Below are 18242 nucleotides of genomic sequence, written 5' to 3'. Positions count from 1 at the left end.
TCAGAGGTACATCCAGCGCTAGATGAACTAAGTACCACACCCCTCCGAGTTTTGGCTTAGACCAAAGTCGCCGTATGGCTATCTATAGTGGTCGGGCCAACTGTGTTAGTAATCTTTATTTTGTTTGTTTACGATATGCTATTAGGTATAATACTGGTTTTCAATCCCCATGAGGTTAATGACACCATCTTTCCTATTCTAAACATAATTTGTATATGTTAATATCCTTTATATGATTTTGGAAGATTTTTTTTTCACTAATCTATTTATTTGTTTAAAAAAGTTCTAAGTAATAAACAATTCATAAAAATAGACTTCCTGAAAGATATTCCTGAAAGGTTTCAATAAAAATGGCTCCTATTTGCGAAATTGCAAGGTTCAATAAGCTTTTCGCAATGTAATACTTATTTTTTGTCGCTGTTGCCTTGAACTATCGAACGGGTCGTTTGTCTTCGGACAACATAAGTAGCAATAAATTAAATCTTCGCGCCGTATATAATGTGTTTCTCAACACTTTTTATGTATTTTTAACAACAGGATTATTTTGGTTATCGAAATCATTTCGTAATATATTGTATTTTAGCCGGCCGGCGTTGCGTCAACTGTTTTTGTTTTATCGAAGATTAATAAAACTTCGCCTCGGATTAAACATTAAAGTGTCAGAGAACGCCGTGAAAGGATTTTCCTGACCTTTTTTTGCAGAATGTCACTTCTTCGCTTTTTATTCAGTCAGCTATTGTGTAAACAAAATGCAGTTATTACCCGATTGTCATGTTATTGGATGCAACCACATAAAAGGAGTGGATGTCACATAAATTCTCTGTGCATATACAGAGACGTACTTATGGTTATTTGTTGCAGGCCTTGTTCTGAATTTTAATCGGACATAGTCATAATTTATGATAATAACATTAAGGCTACCTTTGACAATCTCTGGGAACACTCAATACGGCTGAAAGTCTTTGAATATTTATTACTGACCTATTATGTTATAGTTACCTATTATGTATGGCAATAATAACATCAACATAAGCTCACGACTATATCCCAATTGGGGTAGCCAGGGATACCTATATCCATCGTAAGATGTACTAAGGTACCTACACTTCACCGAGCTTTCTGTTAGACCAACGTGATAGGCAGTGAGCCGCATCGCCGTTTACAATGGTGGAACCAACTGTGTGTTAGTGAAAACTGCACTTGTGATAAATGAATAAGTCATTGCTGCAAGTCCAGTACCCGGTACTGTTCTCAAACAGTACTGTTTAAAATAGTAGATATAGGTATCCCTGAGGAGCTCGGTGGCGTAGCGGTAAATGCGCTCGGTCTGCGATTGTTGAAGTTAAGCAACTTTCGCAAAGGCCGGTCATAGGATGGGTGATCACAAAAAAAATCATCTCGAACTCCTCCGTGCTTCGGAAGGCACGTTAAGCCGTTGGTCCCGGCTGCATTAGCAGTCGTTAATAACCATCATTCCGCACTGGGCCCGCTTGATGGTTTAAGGCCCGATCTCCCTATCCATCCGTAGGGAAGGCCCGTGCCCCAGCAGTGGGGACGTTAATGGGCTGAAGATGATAAGGTATCCCTGGTAAGCCCTCAGCTGCTCACTCAGCAAGCCGGTGTACCATAGGACCACAGTGACTATTATACTATACTGCAATCATCTGTAATATATAATCTACTAGGAAGTGTTATAATTAGGTGAATAAATTGTAGTATTTTATTTTATTATTTGATTTTATAAACACTTTACATTGCAAATTCTTTAGTTAATTACACAATGAATACCTCTAGTTCCCTTTAATAACTAATAGCTATTATACTAGTAATTTGTAGTAATGTTTTGCCCAATTAAACGGTCACATGTACGTCATCAGAGATTGGGCTCGCCTCTCCGTGATCTCTTAACTTTGAGATCGTCTCAAGGTCTTCGACACTGGCCCATATTTTTCAAGGCTCTAACAGACACTGAACTTTGACATCAAATCCGCATGTGGACCAAATACTTAAGGATTTACACGCGAAAGAATAATAATTGAATCCCCCCTCCCTAAAATACTTCTCCTTGTGAAGTTAAATCATGATTCTCATGTAAAACATGCTTTAGTCTACATGATAATAAAGTATATTTGATTTGATTTGATATCGCTAACAGTCATCAATTCATCATCAATGAAAGTTTTGACGTAGGCATACAATTGAGATAGTTAAATTTTATGCGAACTTGATAATTTTAGGACCATACCTACGTCTAAACATTCACTCTCCCGCTGTTATATTATTAGGATTTATATAAAGCTATCTAAAATACTTGTATTTATATGAGAAATGTTAGAAATATCTATACCATTACAATGACATTGATCAAAACGATTGTCAACCTAAACAAGTCGTAGGGACAATTTCCTTGTCATGTGGAGAACCTCGTACGAGGTGACTATAGGGTAAATTATTGTTATAATAACATTTTCTACTAGCAGCATGGTAAACGTGAAGCGCGCTCGACGCGTTATTCGAGCCAATAGAATTGGTATGTTTATCGCGAGCCAATAGCGTTGTACCATATACCACAACGCGCGCGATATGCGTGCACCATGCTTCTAGGGCTGGCGACTATAATAGTATAGATACAGTCGGTGCACTATCATAAGTAAGACACCTACCTAAGTAAGGTACCTGTACAAAATTATTAGGGCACTAGCTGACCCGACAGACTTCGTCCTGTCAAAAAGATTTGTAATGTGGCAGTTTTTGTGCCTACGTATTTTAAAAAATTCTCCTGAACAGAACCGTCACCCTGGTGATAGGGCGTTGTGAATAAAAAATAATTAAATAAAACATATATAAGGATTTAAAAGTAAGTAATCGCTTTATTGTTAATCATGTGCATCATAATTATTATTATTATCATTGTAGTGCTTTTTGGTATACGATGTTTTTTGTTTGATTACCTGGCGCATAGATAAACAAATCTGATGGTTTTCCAACACGGGAACAGGCAACATACAATTGACCATGTGAGAAACATGGGTTTTCTAGATTAATACCACAAACACTTAATGATTGCCCCTGGGACTTGTTTATAGTCATAGCAAAAGCAAGGCGCACTGGAAACTGTAGTCGTTTAAACTCAAATGGCACATCAGTCGGAATCATTGGGATGCGCGGTATGAGAACATCTTCTCCTTTATACTTTCCATTGAGTATAGTTGCTTAATATTACCGCTGCAATGACTCATCGGTATATCGCTTATTCTAGGCCTATATAATAAGTTTTCAATTTGCAACGTCATAGATAGGTCGCATCCACCGATGAGGTGGGGTACAGTCATAAGCAATATTATGTACCCACTTTAGAACCCTGTCGCACTATCATACTTGACATTTAATGAGACTTACGGTTTAATTTGTCATTTTCAAGCAATTGCAAACGTTGACAGGCTTCTCTGTAGGATCCACACAATTCACCATCAAGAGTTCGTAACTTGAATGATGTTGGGCCACGTACATTGACTAATAGCAGTCGTAAATAAAAACATTCATCATTGCTTGGATGTACTGAATAAATCCGGCCAATCGCATCGGTGGAATATACATCTGTATATCCTGGAACTGGTTTTCCTTGTTTCCGTCGTATAAATCTCCTTGAGGATTGATTCCAGGTATAATATTTTAGCATTTCAGAATATAGCTATGTTTGTGCGAAATCATCGTTTTGGCATGTCTCAAAAAAACTGGTTAATGTAGTAGATCGTGGCTGAGCAGCTCTTTGTACTGCGTTCTGTGCTGTAAAATACACTCTTTGTCCATTTTCTAAATGCACAGCTAAGTGAACAACAGAAGGGTGTCTCTCATGAATAGGAAAAGAAAATATTCGCCAAACTGCTTCATTACTACTGACATAACGGCCCATTTGGTATTGGGTAACTTCATCATTGGAATTCTCTGCACCAATTCCAATCACAGCCATATCACTCCCTTTGGTTACATATTTGCAAATGTATTTAATAGATTTCACTGAATGGCAAGATTCAACGTTGATGTGTGCTTTGAATGTCTTTGATAAAATGGGTGAATATGGAACAATCCAACGATTATCTATTTCAATATCTTACTCAACAGTGAGTGCTTGTAATTTAATATGAACTTTATACCATAGCAATAAAGCTCAAATTGACTACGTTCATTTGTATGGGAAAAAGAAAAGGGCTATTTTTAGGGTTTTTCCAGCAATAATTCTAATTTTTCTCGCTGTAAAAACCATCCTTGAACTTCAACGAACATTTTAAAAAAAGATTTAGCCAAATTGGTCCAGGCGTTGTTGAGTTATGCGCTTACCAACACATTTTGTGATTCATTTTTATATTATAGATTCGTTATGGAAAGTAGATTCTCAGGTGGTTAGGGTATTGACAGGTACATCATAATACATATCTTATTGTGATGACTAAACTAATATACTCAAACGTGTAGTATTGTTATACCAAATTTAGTTTCGAGCTAGAACACGCGATCAGTGCCTACAGTTTAGGTAAATAAATTTAAAAAATCATATCGTCTCGTCATTCAAAAAGGTCAAGATACTTGTAAATGATAGACAAATCTATAAAGAGCTCCACCGACAAGAGCCTAGCCCTTCAATTTTAGAATGAATTGAAATAAAATTGTATGCTAATGGTCTACTCTTTGTCCTCAGAAAACGATCCTGGACAGCATCAAGCAGGATGACACGAGCTTCACGGGCGACGGGTACACGTCACTCGCCATCATATACGCGACCCTTGCCATCTGCAACTGGATGGCTCCTTCCATCATCACCATCACGGGCCCCCGGGGCGCTATGCTCATTGGCGCCGCTACTTATTTGTAAGTACTCATCGGTTTCATTTTTATGCAGGGTGTTAGTGACATCGCAATGAAAACTTTCAGGGATGGTTTACACCTTGATTCTGAGTTGATATCAAGTGGAATTTTCCGTCGTAAAAGTACGGAAATCATTAATTTTCCGACAGGTTTCCACTTGATATCAACTCACACAAGATTACAGTCGGTTCTGTCTGCACATCTCGTCACAGTATTATGAAGTCTGTAAGATATTTAATAATTTAAATGCTCATGACTGTACAGGGGGGTTAAAAAGGCCACATCGAAGCAATTCATCTAAAAAAGCAATATTGCATTTTGACCCTTGCGCATATAAAAGTTGCTCAACGCAAACAAATGTCAAATAGCAATATTGCATTTTTAGATGAATTGCTTCGATGTGGCCTTTTTAACCCCCCTGTACAGTCATGAGCAATATAATGTACCCACTTTAGGACTCTGTCGCACTAACATATTTGACATTTAGTGAGACTTACAGTTCAATTTGTCAAAAAAGTTAATGTGACAAGGTACCAAAGTGTATACATATTAATGCTCGTGACCGTACGTAGTAAGTATTATTCTATGTCTAAATGTATATCTGAAAGAGATCAGGTACGAAAGTTTTGTTGAATTTTGTAAACCAGTTTCGTTTTGTGCGCTTATTTGTTTATTCATTTTATAAGTATATACGATAAAAAATATTTGTTTACGACTGCATTCACCTTTAAAGCGTTGATGTTTCTTCACAAAAAAACAATGTAATGTAAACCCCGTATCACATACAAAAAGTGTCTCGTACTTACCACGTTTGGTTCAGGTCGTCGACATTACCATTCTCGATGTTTTGTTTGGTTTTTATTATTTATGTGGACACTTCGGTTGGACATAATGTATTTAGCGAAAGCATCGTTTGTGTTTTGTCGTTGCGAGGAGAGAGCCAACAATTTTCCTTATAGGCATATTTTACGCTTTCGTCTTTACCATTTCTTCACTTAAGTACCTTTATTTAATATTGAACTGAGGGCCTCTGTGGTGCAGTGGTTGAACGTTGGGCTCACGATCTAGAGGTCCCAGTTTCGAACCCCGGTGGGAACTTACCATAAAAACACTTTGATATACCTAGTTTGGTTAAGATATTTCCGGCTGATCAGCCGATTGTCCGAAAGTTAGCCACTTGCTGATGTAAGTAAGTAGTCGTTACATGAGTCACGTCAGCGGGCTATGGCGGCTCAATAGTAACCCTGACACTAAGGTCGATGAGGTTGACAATCCACATGAGAGAAGAAAAATAATATTAAACTCAACTGTCGACGCACAAACTGGGGATTTCGTCTAAGTGCCCAAACTATAAAACATCTTTAGTTAAAAAGAAATATCCAGGGGGTTAAAATGGCCACATCGAAGCAATTCATCTAAAAAAGCATTTGTTTGCATTGCGCTCTTAATTTTATATGCGCAAATGTCAAATTGCAACATTGATTTGTTAGATGAATTGCTTCGAAGATATTTTTCAAATTAAAAACTTTATTGCGTCTCATGTAGGTAAGAACTGTAAAGTGGAGTCTCGTATAAGAAAACGCTAGCTATGTAAGGATATATCACGCCTATTCGCGATGGGGTAGGCAGAGACCACGGAATCCCACTTGCTACGATCCTGACCCTACCTACTTCCTCACGTTTGAATTGAATTGAATTGAACACTTTTAAATTCATCCTGGGCCGCAAAGGCTGAAAAGCCGCAAATGTTTCGCCGAGTGTGTGTCGCCTCTACATGATGATGACCGCTCTAAGGAAAGATGCAGGATCTGGCAGGAACAGGTACACCTCCCAAAACGTTTTGTTTTGCCATCCGAGAGACCTCTGCCAGGTCTTGATTTGCCTCGGCTAACCTGGAAGTCTCTAAATAGACTTCGGACTCAGGTGGGCCGAAGTAAGGACAATTTGTTCAGGTGGGGTTTCTCGAATGGCTCGGACTTAAAGTGCAAGTGTGGCACTGTTCCCCAAACGATGGAACATCTTACATCGTGTCCTGCGTGGCCGAACACCTGCACGCAGGTGGATCTGATGAGAGCTGCAGATAGCGCCATACTTGTTGCCAAGTTTTGGGCCGACACTATTTAGTTTATCATCGACACGATAAGAAGAAGATTCATCCTGGTATGAAACACTTCAAGCCCTAATCCCAGCACACCAGCAACAAGCCAGCTTTAAAATGAGGCGTAGTTTGTACCTACCATAACGGCATAGCGAAGGTTAGCGGTAGAGCAGAACACGTGGGTACTTTCACTACTCGTATTTACACCAGTATGCACTAGTCGCGTTGTGTAACCGACCTCCTATCTGTCGTTGCTTAGCTTAGTAACATGACTTATGTTATTTCATTGCCTGTGTGAAATGTGTATATGCCTGCAAAGGCAAGATTTAGTGATACGTAATTTGCAACTATATCTACTATCAACTAACTGCAACTATTATCTATAACTGTACCTAAATTTATGCACAATAAAAATCTTTATCTTTATCTTTGAGGTAAATCAAGCTCGTATTGCTGCGGGGCTGAGAGTGCCCCTTCTATATGAAAAACGTACAATACATACAGGGTGTTAGTGACATCGTAACGAAAACATTGCGGGATGATTCAGACCATGATTCTGAGTTGATATCGAGTGGAATTTTCATCGCAAAAGTATAAAAATCTAAAAAAAAAAAAAATTTTGATATTAACTCAGAATCGTGGTCTGAATCATCCCCCTCCTTATTCGTTACGATGTCATTAACACCCTACATAACGTCACCGGGGTAAACAGAGACTATTAAATTGCATTTACTTCGATCTTGACACACTTCTCTTGCTTCCTCCACATTCATCAATCGTTTCATACTCACACGCCGGTTCAGAATAGATCGTAGATCGCTGCATATATACATAAGTGCACGATTATATTCCCAAATGAACTTGTCAGAGACTCAGGCAACAAGGTCCAACAAGTTTTATAATTTAAACTATAATTTATTATAATTTAACAGGGCTATCTCGGATTTCTTATTTATATTGTAAAAAAATGAAGTCTTTACTCAGAAACACATTGTAGATCTGTATGACGTGGTATTGTTCGTGTTACGTCACATGTTACATCGCATCTTGGAATATGATTGTCTGACCAAATGGTGCCTTCTGAGGCACATGTACAATAAGGCATGTCATAAAAAGTAATAGGGAACAATAACCTATAATTAGTCAACTAATGAAGCAATCTAAGTATTAATTGCTTGTATGAAGTTATCGCTAGTTACGTGCAAGTTTCTCTACGTAACAGTGATTATATCGAGGAGTATATCTGTCGATCTAAGCGGGTAATCTACTGAGGATTGTCGACCGACGCCGCGGGAAAGTTGCATCTCTCATAATAATGCTAATACATGTGTTACATAGCTTTACATAGGCATGCATGAGATCGCAGTTTAGACCTGCCTCACTTAGTACATTACTTTTTTAAAAATATTGAAGATAACATTCACTGACTTACTAACGGATGACACTGTAGAAAGATGGGTACTTATATATTTATCGTCAATAATGATTTACTTATTAAGTAGTTGCTATTTAACAATAAGGCCGCCGATTGTGCTCCTCTTGTCAGTTTTGTAATTGTTTTTGGTGTTGTGTTTATATATGCAATAGAGCGTCTTTGTATTGTATTTTATGTTATCTAGTAGTACTGGGTAAGCTTACATAATATACCGAATAATACGCTATAAAAATATTAAACAATATAACCTAACCTTAAAGAGAAGGTGCAGGTCGTGTCGTATCAGGAGGTGAAGGATTTGGCGGGAAGAAGAGAGGAATGGCGATTACTCCACCGACAAGAGCGCAGCTCTTAAATAAAGAGAGAAAGAACCTAACCTTACCTTAACAAAAACTAATGAGTCAATGGGTTGTGCCCGGTTAATGCCAATAGGCTCGTCCCGTTTTACATGAGCCTTAAACATGGCTGACGAGGAATGAGTATGTATACAATACACCTCTGCCTACTCCCTCAGGGATAAAGGCGAGATGCCATATTGTGGTATGATAACAAAAACTAAAGTGGAAAACATAAAGTCAGCCGTTCAAGGAATGTGACCGACGCGGGTGCCGTTATTTTAAATACGACGTTTGCATTTTAAGTACCGTTTACAATAGGAATAACATGTTGACTTGTCTATAAAAATATTCTGTAAATGTAAAAGAAAGCCTATAAGATATTTCACTGTTGATGTGGGTGATGCCAGGACGCGATAAGAAACTAATCTCAAGTACTTATTGTAGTGCTGTTTCATAATAAAAAGATGAAGACTTCGGAGAGTGTGTCCGCGATCTATACGAGCTCATACCACCATCCCCCTTTTATCTTCGGACTTCCAGACGTACGGCCGGGTTCCATCCCTATTTGGTGGATATCCCAACTATTCGCACAAAGCGCCTTCATTATACGCACTGCTAGGGAGTGGAATTCTTTGCCATCTTCTGTATTTCCGAATGCATATAACCCGGGTGCTTTCAAGGCCAGACAGAACAGGCACCTTCTGGGCTCGCTCCGCCTTAGGCCTCGTCAATGCATTCGGGCAAGTCTGGGGCCAAGAGCAAACACATCAAAGGTAAAAAAAAAGAAATAGAAAATCCTTTGGCTTTAAATGTTGATGTAGATCAATGGTTACGGTACTTGAAAACATCGTGACTATTTGAACAATATTTATCTACGAGGGCTGATTGATAAGTACCCGAAATGAAAGACTTTTTAAAACTAAAATGGAATAAAATATATACCGTTCTATTTTTACATCGCTAGTAAGCTTACATGCAAAATTTTATTTCATTGGCGCCAAAAAGTCTACTTTTATGAGACGATTGATTTTTATTTGCTAATTACGTTTGAAAAATGGAAAAAAATGAAGTTCGGGCCGTTATTAAGTTCTACGTTTTGAAGGGAAAAATAGCAAGTCAGATTAAAGCCAAGCTGGATGCCGTATTAGGTGACTCTTCTCCTGCGATGAGTACAGTTCACACCTGGGTAACCGATTTTAAACGGGGCAGAAAGAGCTGTGAAGACGCCCATAGAGCCGGACGTCCAAATGAGGTCACAAATGAAGTAGGTATGATACGAAAAATTTAAAAAATTATTCTAAACGATCGACGATTAAAATTACGAGAGATAGCCATAATGGTAGGGATATCATCGGAACGAGTTTTTAATATTTTACATGAACATTTGGATATGAAAAAGCTTTGCGCGCGATTCGAGTACTTTCGAAAGTACTGAAAAAAGTACTTAATTAAAAGAATCAATCCTGGCTGGATTTCTGTAAGCTTATAATTTAGATGTTACCGTAAAAAAAGAATTCCATTGCCATGTGTAAAAAACAAATTTAAAATTGGGTAAAGTAAAAACCTTAGTACGTAAGTACTATCCTATCTAAAATCTAACGACACGAGCATTTATATAAGGACACTACAAGGAGAGATCTGTATTACTTTATTCTGATACAAATATTCTTTCCTGTTAGTAGTGTATTTGTTTTTTTTTTTTTTAATTTGACGAAAACTTTAAAGTAGATATGAATAGTGAGAGCCGTGGTAGCCTAGTTGGTAGAACGCTTGCCTCTCACGCTGAAGTCGCAAGTTCGAATCCAGCACAGGCCTAAACCAATGAATGTCGAATTTGTTTTCGAATTTATTTTTGAATCATAAATGATTATCACTTGCTCAGCGGCGAAGGAAAACATCGTGAGGAAACCCGCATTCCGGAGATGATGATGAATAATGAGAGATTACCAGACAATTACGGCACATCACTGGCCTCGACCATGCATGGATTCTCTTTTGTTTTTAATACTTAACGTGAAGATTCGAAAGGTATTTGCAGGGAAGTATTTGATATGGACAACCTCAGCTCTGCCGTCCTCTGACATTTCCGCCGTGGAATGCCTGCGTATCGATCTAGTTTCTCACTGAACCTTCACCAACGCACCAAGGCTACCCGCTTGCGCTCGCAACTATTGTTTTGTTTACGTTTTACTTTCAGAAATCGATAAATCATACATACTTTCATATATAAAGTTGCACCTGTATCGATGGGCATAGCTACAACTCGAAAAAACCGGATTACCTGCTACCTTCTGAAATTAGAGACAAAAAACTTAGAGACAAAGCATACTTCGCTATATATATTTAAAAATGTCTTAAAACAAACCCTTCATAAGCCTTATAATAAAGCATAAAATGTCCGTAAAAATGCGCAAAAGGTTCATTTCTCAAGCGAGTCGTAAATCGACCAATTCTCGTTATGGTTTAAAATGGTCTACTATTAAATAACCTATTTAGTACAAACCGTGTTATTTTATTAGTAAATAGCATGTGTCCAATTTTATAATTAGCACAATACGTACTAATAAGCCAGTGAGTGATAGCTAAAGAGAGGACAATGTACAAATTATGACAATTTCGAAAACCACTTTTCAGGAAGGTTGTATTTTTTAATTAACTATAATAATAATAGATGTCAGTCAACTGACAGTTTTCCTATCAATTAAATAAGGCTATTAGCCTCAAAACCTAACGAAAGACTGGTTGTTAAAATGTACACATTAACCTGTTTGCTCGAATAAGTACGTAAGTATGAAGTAAGTAATCAGTGCAAAGTATTCACCAGGTTTCCTCAGCTTGGGTGCCTATAAGCATTACTAGCATTTACTTACTGTACTATGTTACTTATTAACTTATATGCTATAGTTACCACCAGTGATGTGCATTTTCCGGGACTGTACCCAAAGTGAGAATGTTCCCATTCTAAACACTACTTCAACACTGGCTGCTTTTCTTTTTCAAATTGTTCTTTCTTGTACTCTGATCCTATCTGCTAATACGTTTCTTTTTCTCAAATATTCTAAAATAATACTAACTGTAAAAGACTGCCGTGATTCCTACTTGTTCTGTCACCAAAAACCAGGCCTGGTAAGAAGAATAAAGGAAGCTGATTCCGTGAGTGTTTCCCTTTTTTCTTTAAGCTGGGCTATTTTCAGGCTCCCTATTTGTTCGGCCAAGTAGTAATGACATTTGCGGTAAATCTACAATGAGTAACGTAAAAAAAAGGTATTTTCAGGTATGTAAGGACAGCGCAAGTGGTTAGGATTCTTCATTTCCTTCGTAGTTTTGTTTTCATATTTGTTTTTTTTTTCTTATTTTACTGTCGCCTTTTTACTGTCGGGAATGGTCCCAAAGTGGCAAATGTCTCGGAGACGGTGCACCACTAACCATCAACTTACATGAAGAATGTAAGTTTATTGGCCTTGCGCCAATGCATTTTATTTTTATTGCATATGTATAAAAATGTACTAAGGTAGTATACAATTTATATCAAGTATCTCGCTTTATTTATTATGCTTTCTGTATTTGTACATGAGACTGGAATTCTAATCTTACTCTCCGAAGTCGGTGTCAATACGACATTAAACATTGAAATCTATACATTTTTTTTATTTAAATAACTATGTTTTTTACAAATATTAATTTATAGTGTAATGAGAAAATAGAGACATGGGATTACGTTATGATAACAGCGTTTTCTCTACCTAAATACCTGTACCTGTTAATTTATTTTTTTACATAACGAACCTCTCATAAACGAAATAAATACTAAGGCTAGTTACAACAACATTATTTACAATAGTTTGTCTCTATTTGCAGGTTCTTCATAGTGTCGTTCCTGTTCCCGCGCACGTGGCTGCTGTACGCGGCGAGCGTGCTCATCGGCGCAGGCGCAGCGGCGATATGGACCGGCCAGGGCAATTACCTCACGCTCAACAGCGACGCTGATACCATCTCGAGGAACTCTGGTGTCTTCTGGGCCATGCTGCAGTGCAGGTATTCCTTATAGATATTCCAAGTTTCTTCTGTTGTGATCCTGAGGTCGATGACCAACTCTAATGTCAGGGTTAATAATGACTATTATTATTATTTTGTTAAAAACATCATGGAAAGGAAGCTACAAGGAAAGAGAGGAAGGGGAAGACCGAGAAGAGCTTACATGGAACAGATTAAAGAGAAGGCGAACGTCGTGTCTTATAATGAGGTGAAGGAAATAGTATTTGATAGACAAGAATGGATAATGTTATACCGACAAGAGCGTGGCTCTTAAATTAGTGATGATTAAGCTTCCAGCACAAGGTATGTGACCTAACCTGTATTGGTCTGGTTTTTCCCTTCGGGTTTAAAGGTCATAAAAGCAGTTGCTTCTGTAAAAGGACCGGACCTTTTAAATCTTCAGGATAGGTAAGCGGATCTTGTGAAAAACGAGATAAAGATAGGGAAATGATTAAGGTTCCAGCACAAAGACTCTCCTTTGGTCATATATCGAATACATACATGAAATGGTAGCCGTTGGCTTAGCGTGTCTTCTGAGGACCGGAATCATCATATGTCTACTTCACATGACTTCACAAGTTAGTCCTCCTCTTGGGAAGGAGTATTCTTACTTCACCAGTTTCACCACGCTGCTGCGACACTGCGAATTGTTACTAAATAAATGACCATTTTCATTTGCCATTTATATCATGTCTTACGACACAGAAATTGAATTGTGTGTTCTAAATTCTAGCCACAGTACTAATACTTAGTTGTATATCAGTGTGGCAAGGTCACGCCGGACCAACATTTGCACTGACGTATGTATTGGAAAGGTTGGCGGTTAGCGCCTAGAACGGTGGGCTCGCCCCGTCCATTGCACAATATGATATAATAATATCGGCAAAAGCATTAGGTGGCACTACGTTATTTGGTTGCAAATAACAATAAGTTCAGAATTACATCGTAGTATCACGGGTTCGAATCTTGGTTTGGCCTCTATACCACAGAATTTGACTTTATGGGTGAGAATTCATGTTATCCAGAATGTGTTTCTGTTGCCTATTAAGTACATGGTGAGTCTTAAACATAGCTGGCGAGGAGCGGGTGTATATACTACATATCTACACCCTTGCCTACCCCCATTGGGGATACAGGCTTGATACTATGTTATGTAGGTGAGAAAATGGGGATAAACACTTTGCTTTGTTTTTCCGTGGACCAAAGAAACCGTTCAGTTGCTTGTCGTTATACCGGGCATGTATTAATCAGTTGTTCCTACTTGCAGCATGTTCTTCGGCAACCTGTTCGTGTTCATCAAGTTCCAAGGCAAGACGCACATCGACGGGGAAACTCGCAACGTGGTGTTTGGCGCGCTGACTGCCGTGTGCGCCGTCGGCATCGTGTTCCTTCTACTGCTGCGCCCTATCAGGAGAGTGCCAGCCCTTGACGATGCTAAGGTACAGAGACATCATACCGTTACTGAAAAGGCAAGGCAACATTACGTAAGCGCCAATCGGCCATTGCGAGAAAAAGTCGTTTAGTTGTTTTTCGTTTTATTTATCATAACTTTTTACCCATTTATCTAATGACCGACTTTCTAGGCGACGTTCCAAAAATCGCAACTGAAGTGATTTTCGTCAACAAAATCTCGATTTCTTTCAATTAATTTCAGTCAGGGTAAAACTTGAAACCACAATTTTATACCTGGATTGAAATGAGCATGTCTATAGCCAGGTTTTCTTAAGAAAAACACCCGAATGTGATTTTTCAAGAAGGCACTTGACGTGGTTTGCCCTATTAGGTGACTTTATGTGGAATATGCGAAGCCGGATTATCCATTAGGCCTAGGGTCCCCGAATCGGCCGGGGACCAGTGCGCCATGAAGAAAATATCCTTGAAATTATTTCAAAAACATTTTTAATTGGATCGTTTTTTTCTTCATGACGTTTAAAAAAATATATTTATTTGTTTGATGATTTCTATACAAACTTACATTTCACTAATTTCAGGTGGAAATGGTTAACCATGAGTCGGAGGGCCCGATGGACGCATTCAAAGGTGCCATCAGGTTGTTCTGCACCAGAGACATGCTGCTACTTAGCGTCACATTCATTTATACCGGTAAGCACTTATTTGTTTAAGCTGTCAGTACACAGAACATGCAAGGAGTATGGAGCATACTCCTGGACGCTGCTCTACTGTGGGTCGGTGGTATTACCTACAAATATGAATATTTAATTGTTTACAGGTGTGGAGCTGTCGTTCTTCAGCGGCGTATACAGTTCGGCCATCGGGTTCACGCTGGCGATGGGCGAGAACGCCAAGCAGCTCGTCGGACTGTCCGGCGTCTTCATTGGAGTCGGAGAGGTCCTTGGTGAGTCAACGGAGTGTACACTCAAGCTAACGCTGGGCGAGAGAACGAAAAATTTAAAAATGGAAGGGTTCGAATGATTCCGTATCTCAGGCCTTATTTTTGAATCGCTCGCCTACAAGTCACGTTCGAAAATATATACCCATTTCACGTAGCACATCAGAACTTGTCGTTTGCAAGATGAGACTTCATATTTTCGCACGCGAGTAGAAGGCGAGCGATTCAAAAATACGAGCCCTGGTATACGAAAAGACCATTCGTCATTCCAAAGAAAATTAAACAGTCGAACATAGAGCAACACGGACCGGCAGTTGAATGATAATTCGATATTCGAATGGTTATAGACGAAATAATTAATTCGAATGAAAATATAGAATGAAAAATTCGAATGTTGTGCAATGTTGCTGATTCCTGTAGACACCATCTAATTTTATTTTAAGTTATACCTGTTGTTTTCTTAGGCAAGTTTCCACGTTTTCTTCCAAGGAAAAGGAATGGAACGGTTAATCACACACAGACAGAAGCATAGACAACTGAGCGAGCGACTAGAAATATTAACCTAATTGGTCAATTACAGGCGGAGCGTTGTTCGGTATCCTGGGTTCGAAGACCACCCGCTGGGGGCGCGACCCCATCGTGATCATGGGGTACCTCATCCACCTCGTCAGTTTCTTCCTCATCTTCATCAACCTGCCTGCGGAAGCCCCCTTCGGCGATACTAAGGAGATCTCGTACATCAACCCGTCGCCGTATCTCGCGATGTTCTGTAGTTTCCTACTCGGCTTCGGTGATGCGTGCTTCAATACTCAGATTTACTCCATACTCGGTGGCAACTACTCTGACAACAGTACCTCCGCGTTCGCGCTGTTCAAGTTTACGCAGGTAAGATTATGTATAATATATTTTTTTATTTCTACTATTTATGCACTTCCGTGATTCGGAACGCACGTTACGCCGTTCATCTCAGCTATTAGGCGAAAAACACCTCCACCAAACCGCAGTGGGGCAGAGTGGTGGTATGCTCCATTTCTTTTGGAGTTTGTATTGAAATACTGTGTCGGGACATCATCCACAAAACCAGTCAAACGTCGTAGATATTGTTACTTAAGTTAATCCTTTTTTTTTAATTTGATAAATAAAATTGGAACATAAGTTAAAAAGCAAAATGATATTGATTCTTTATCATCTTATTCTTGGATTCTATAAGCCAGTCTAAAATGTATACTTCTAGATTAGCATTTTAATAATTCACTTTAATTTCCAGTCGTTGGCAGCAGCGGCGTGTTTCTTCTACTCGTCGCAGGCGCTGCTAACGGTGCAGCTGGTGGTGCTGGCGGTGCTGGCGTCGCTGGGCACGGCGTCGTTCGTGCGCGTGGAGTGGGCCGCCAAGGCGCGCGCCCGCGCCGCCGCGCTTGAGGCCATCGATGACAAACCACTGCCCAGCGGGAACGCGCTGCACTACGATTGAGGAACGACATTTGTATGTCAAGTGCGTTTTTCGAAGTGGTTGTTTGTAAACGAAGTTTGGAGCCCGCATGTCGCGCGACGCGATTCATATAATTGTATGGGTTCGTATGTCGCGTTGCGCGCGATGCGGGTTTTATGTTACGGCTACAGGTGCTGTTAGAGGCTTAGCGCTAGTTACGTGGTGATTGTAGACGAGAAATCCATATAATTATCAAAACAACAGCCCCCTCGGCACAGTAACCGCGCCGCGGTACGGTCGCCGTGCCGCGGGGACTGGAATTTGCAATGTAATACGCGCTAAGTCTCACAGACTATCTGCTATAATAAGAATAACAGTTAAGATTCGCCCTAATAATATGAAATAATACTTTGTTGAGGACTTAATGTTGTTGTATAGATTGTTTTATAATAGTTCAAGTGGCTTATTATTGAAGTAATCGCTTATAAGCTTGACATAAACTAATATAATGTAAATAATGTTGCGGTCTGACGATAGCTATAGAACTGGATACACTTTTTTGACGTGACTTTTGTAGACACTACCTGGCCAGACAAGTACACACATTCCTACAACTACATTTACATTGCATTTTAGTTTTATGTTGTTCAGATCGAATATATATACAGGGTCTCGAATATTTTGTTCCGCAACTCAACCAATTCTCTAGTAATTTCAATTTGATCAACGCTTTATCACTTTTGGTTCAAATAGAATACTTCTCATCAGAAATCAAAACAAACCAAATTTTTGATCAACAAGGTTGAATTAAAATTTGAATTTGGAATAACACCACACATTTATTTTTTATTCCTAATAATATTTTTTATATTTTTCTGGCAATCCTTACAAAACATAACTTGTGAGCATAGAGCAACATGGACCTCCTTCTTGATGAGAAGTATATTATGTGACTTTTATGTTTATAAATAGCCATAATGGTTTCACTTTATAATATTATTATTGTAAAAGAAAGTTAAAAGTATTAAATTAGGCAAATTTTTATTTTATGTAAATAAAGTTCACTAGAGTGAATACCAAAAATACTTAAATGAGATATAATATTTATAAAATGTATTTTTACTAGAGTAGCCGAGCCGAATGGTAATCAATTGAAAGGTGCTGTAAGATAGTGGTGGAGATTGTAAAAAATATATTTTTGTAAATAAAAATGTGTATAAAATATTCCTAAAACAGTAGTTTGGACTTTGTCTAGTCACAGCTACTTAGATTTGGGATTGATTTTTGTAGAGAAATCATAAAATCAATTATAAATGTAATGTTAAGATTATATTCAAAATACATTCCATGAATTTAAATAAAAAATGAATTAGTATTGACTATGCAATGCAGGCCTAACATAGACTATGCAGACTGGTACATTTATAGTTACTACATGAAGAAACTTGCATCTTTTGTTATTGCAGTAAAACTGATAACATTTGTTTCAGTTGAGTATTGAAGATTGTTATGTTCTGCTTGATTTTATTTGTAACACTTAAGTTTGTACATCCTGCTTTTAAAACTGTATAATTTTCTATCCAAAATCTAGTCAAGATTAATTACTTCTTCATGAAACTAATGCTTTTAATAAACCAGGTTTATCATAGTATTGAAAAAACTTTAATAAATTGTTTAAAGGAAATAAACTATTT

At 38.4% G+C, this 18242-nt stretch overlaps 1 protein-coding gene across 1 annotated transcript in view; it reads left to right on the top strand.

Moving 5' to 3' along the window:
* Positions 1–18213, top strand: part of LOC126368924 (UNC93-like protein MFSD11) — a 28924-nt gene extending 10711 nt beyond the window's left edge. Inside the window, exons 2-8 of the mRNA XM_050013169.1 lie at positions 4697–4866; positions 12593–12769; positions 14037–14208; positions 14761–14872; positions 15000–15125; positions 15700–16004; positions 16387–18213. Coding sequence (XP_049869126.1) covers positions 4697–4866; positions 12593–12769; positions 14037–14208; positions 14761–14872; positions 15000–15125; positions 15700–16004; positions 16387–16590 — 1266 coding nt within the window. The 3' untranslated portion in view covers positions 16591–18213. The remainder of the gene's footprint in view (positions 1–4696; positions 4867–12592; positions 12770–14036; positions 14209–14760; positions 14873–14999; positions 15126–15699; positions 16005–16386) is intronic.
* The last annotated feature ends 29 nt before the right edge of the window (positions 18214–18242 follow it).

Source organism: Pectinophora gossypiella, chromosome 8, assembly GCF_024362695.1.
Source record: "Pectinophora gossypiella chromosome 8, ilPecGoss1.1, whole genome shotgun sequence".
Taxonomy (NCBI): domain Eukaryota; kingdom Metazoa; phylum Arthropoda; class Insecta; order Lepidoptera; family Gelechiidae; genus Pectinophora; species Pectinophora gossypiella.
The sequence above is the reverse complement of the archived record's forward strand: the minus strand, read 5'-3'. Positions and strand labels throughout refer to the sequence as shown.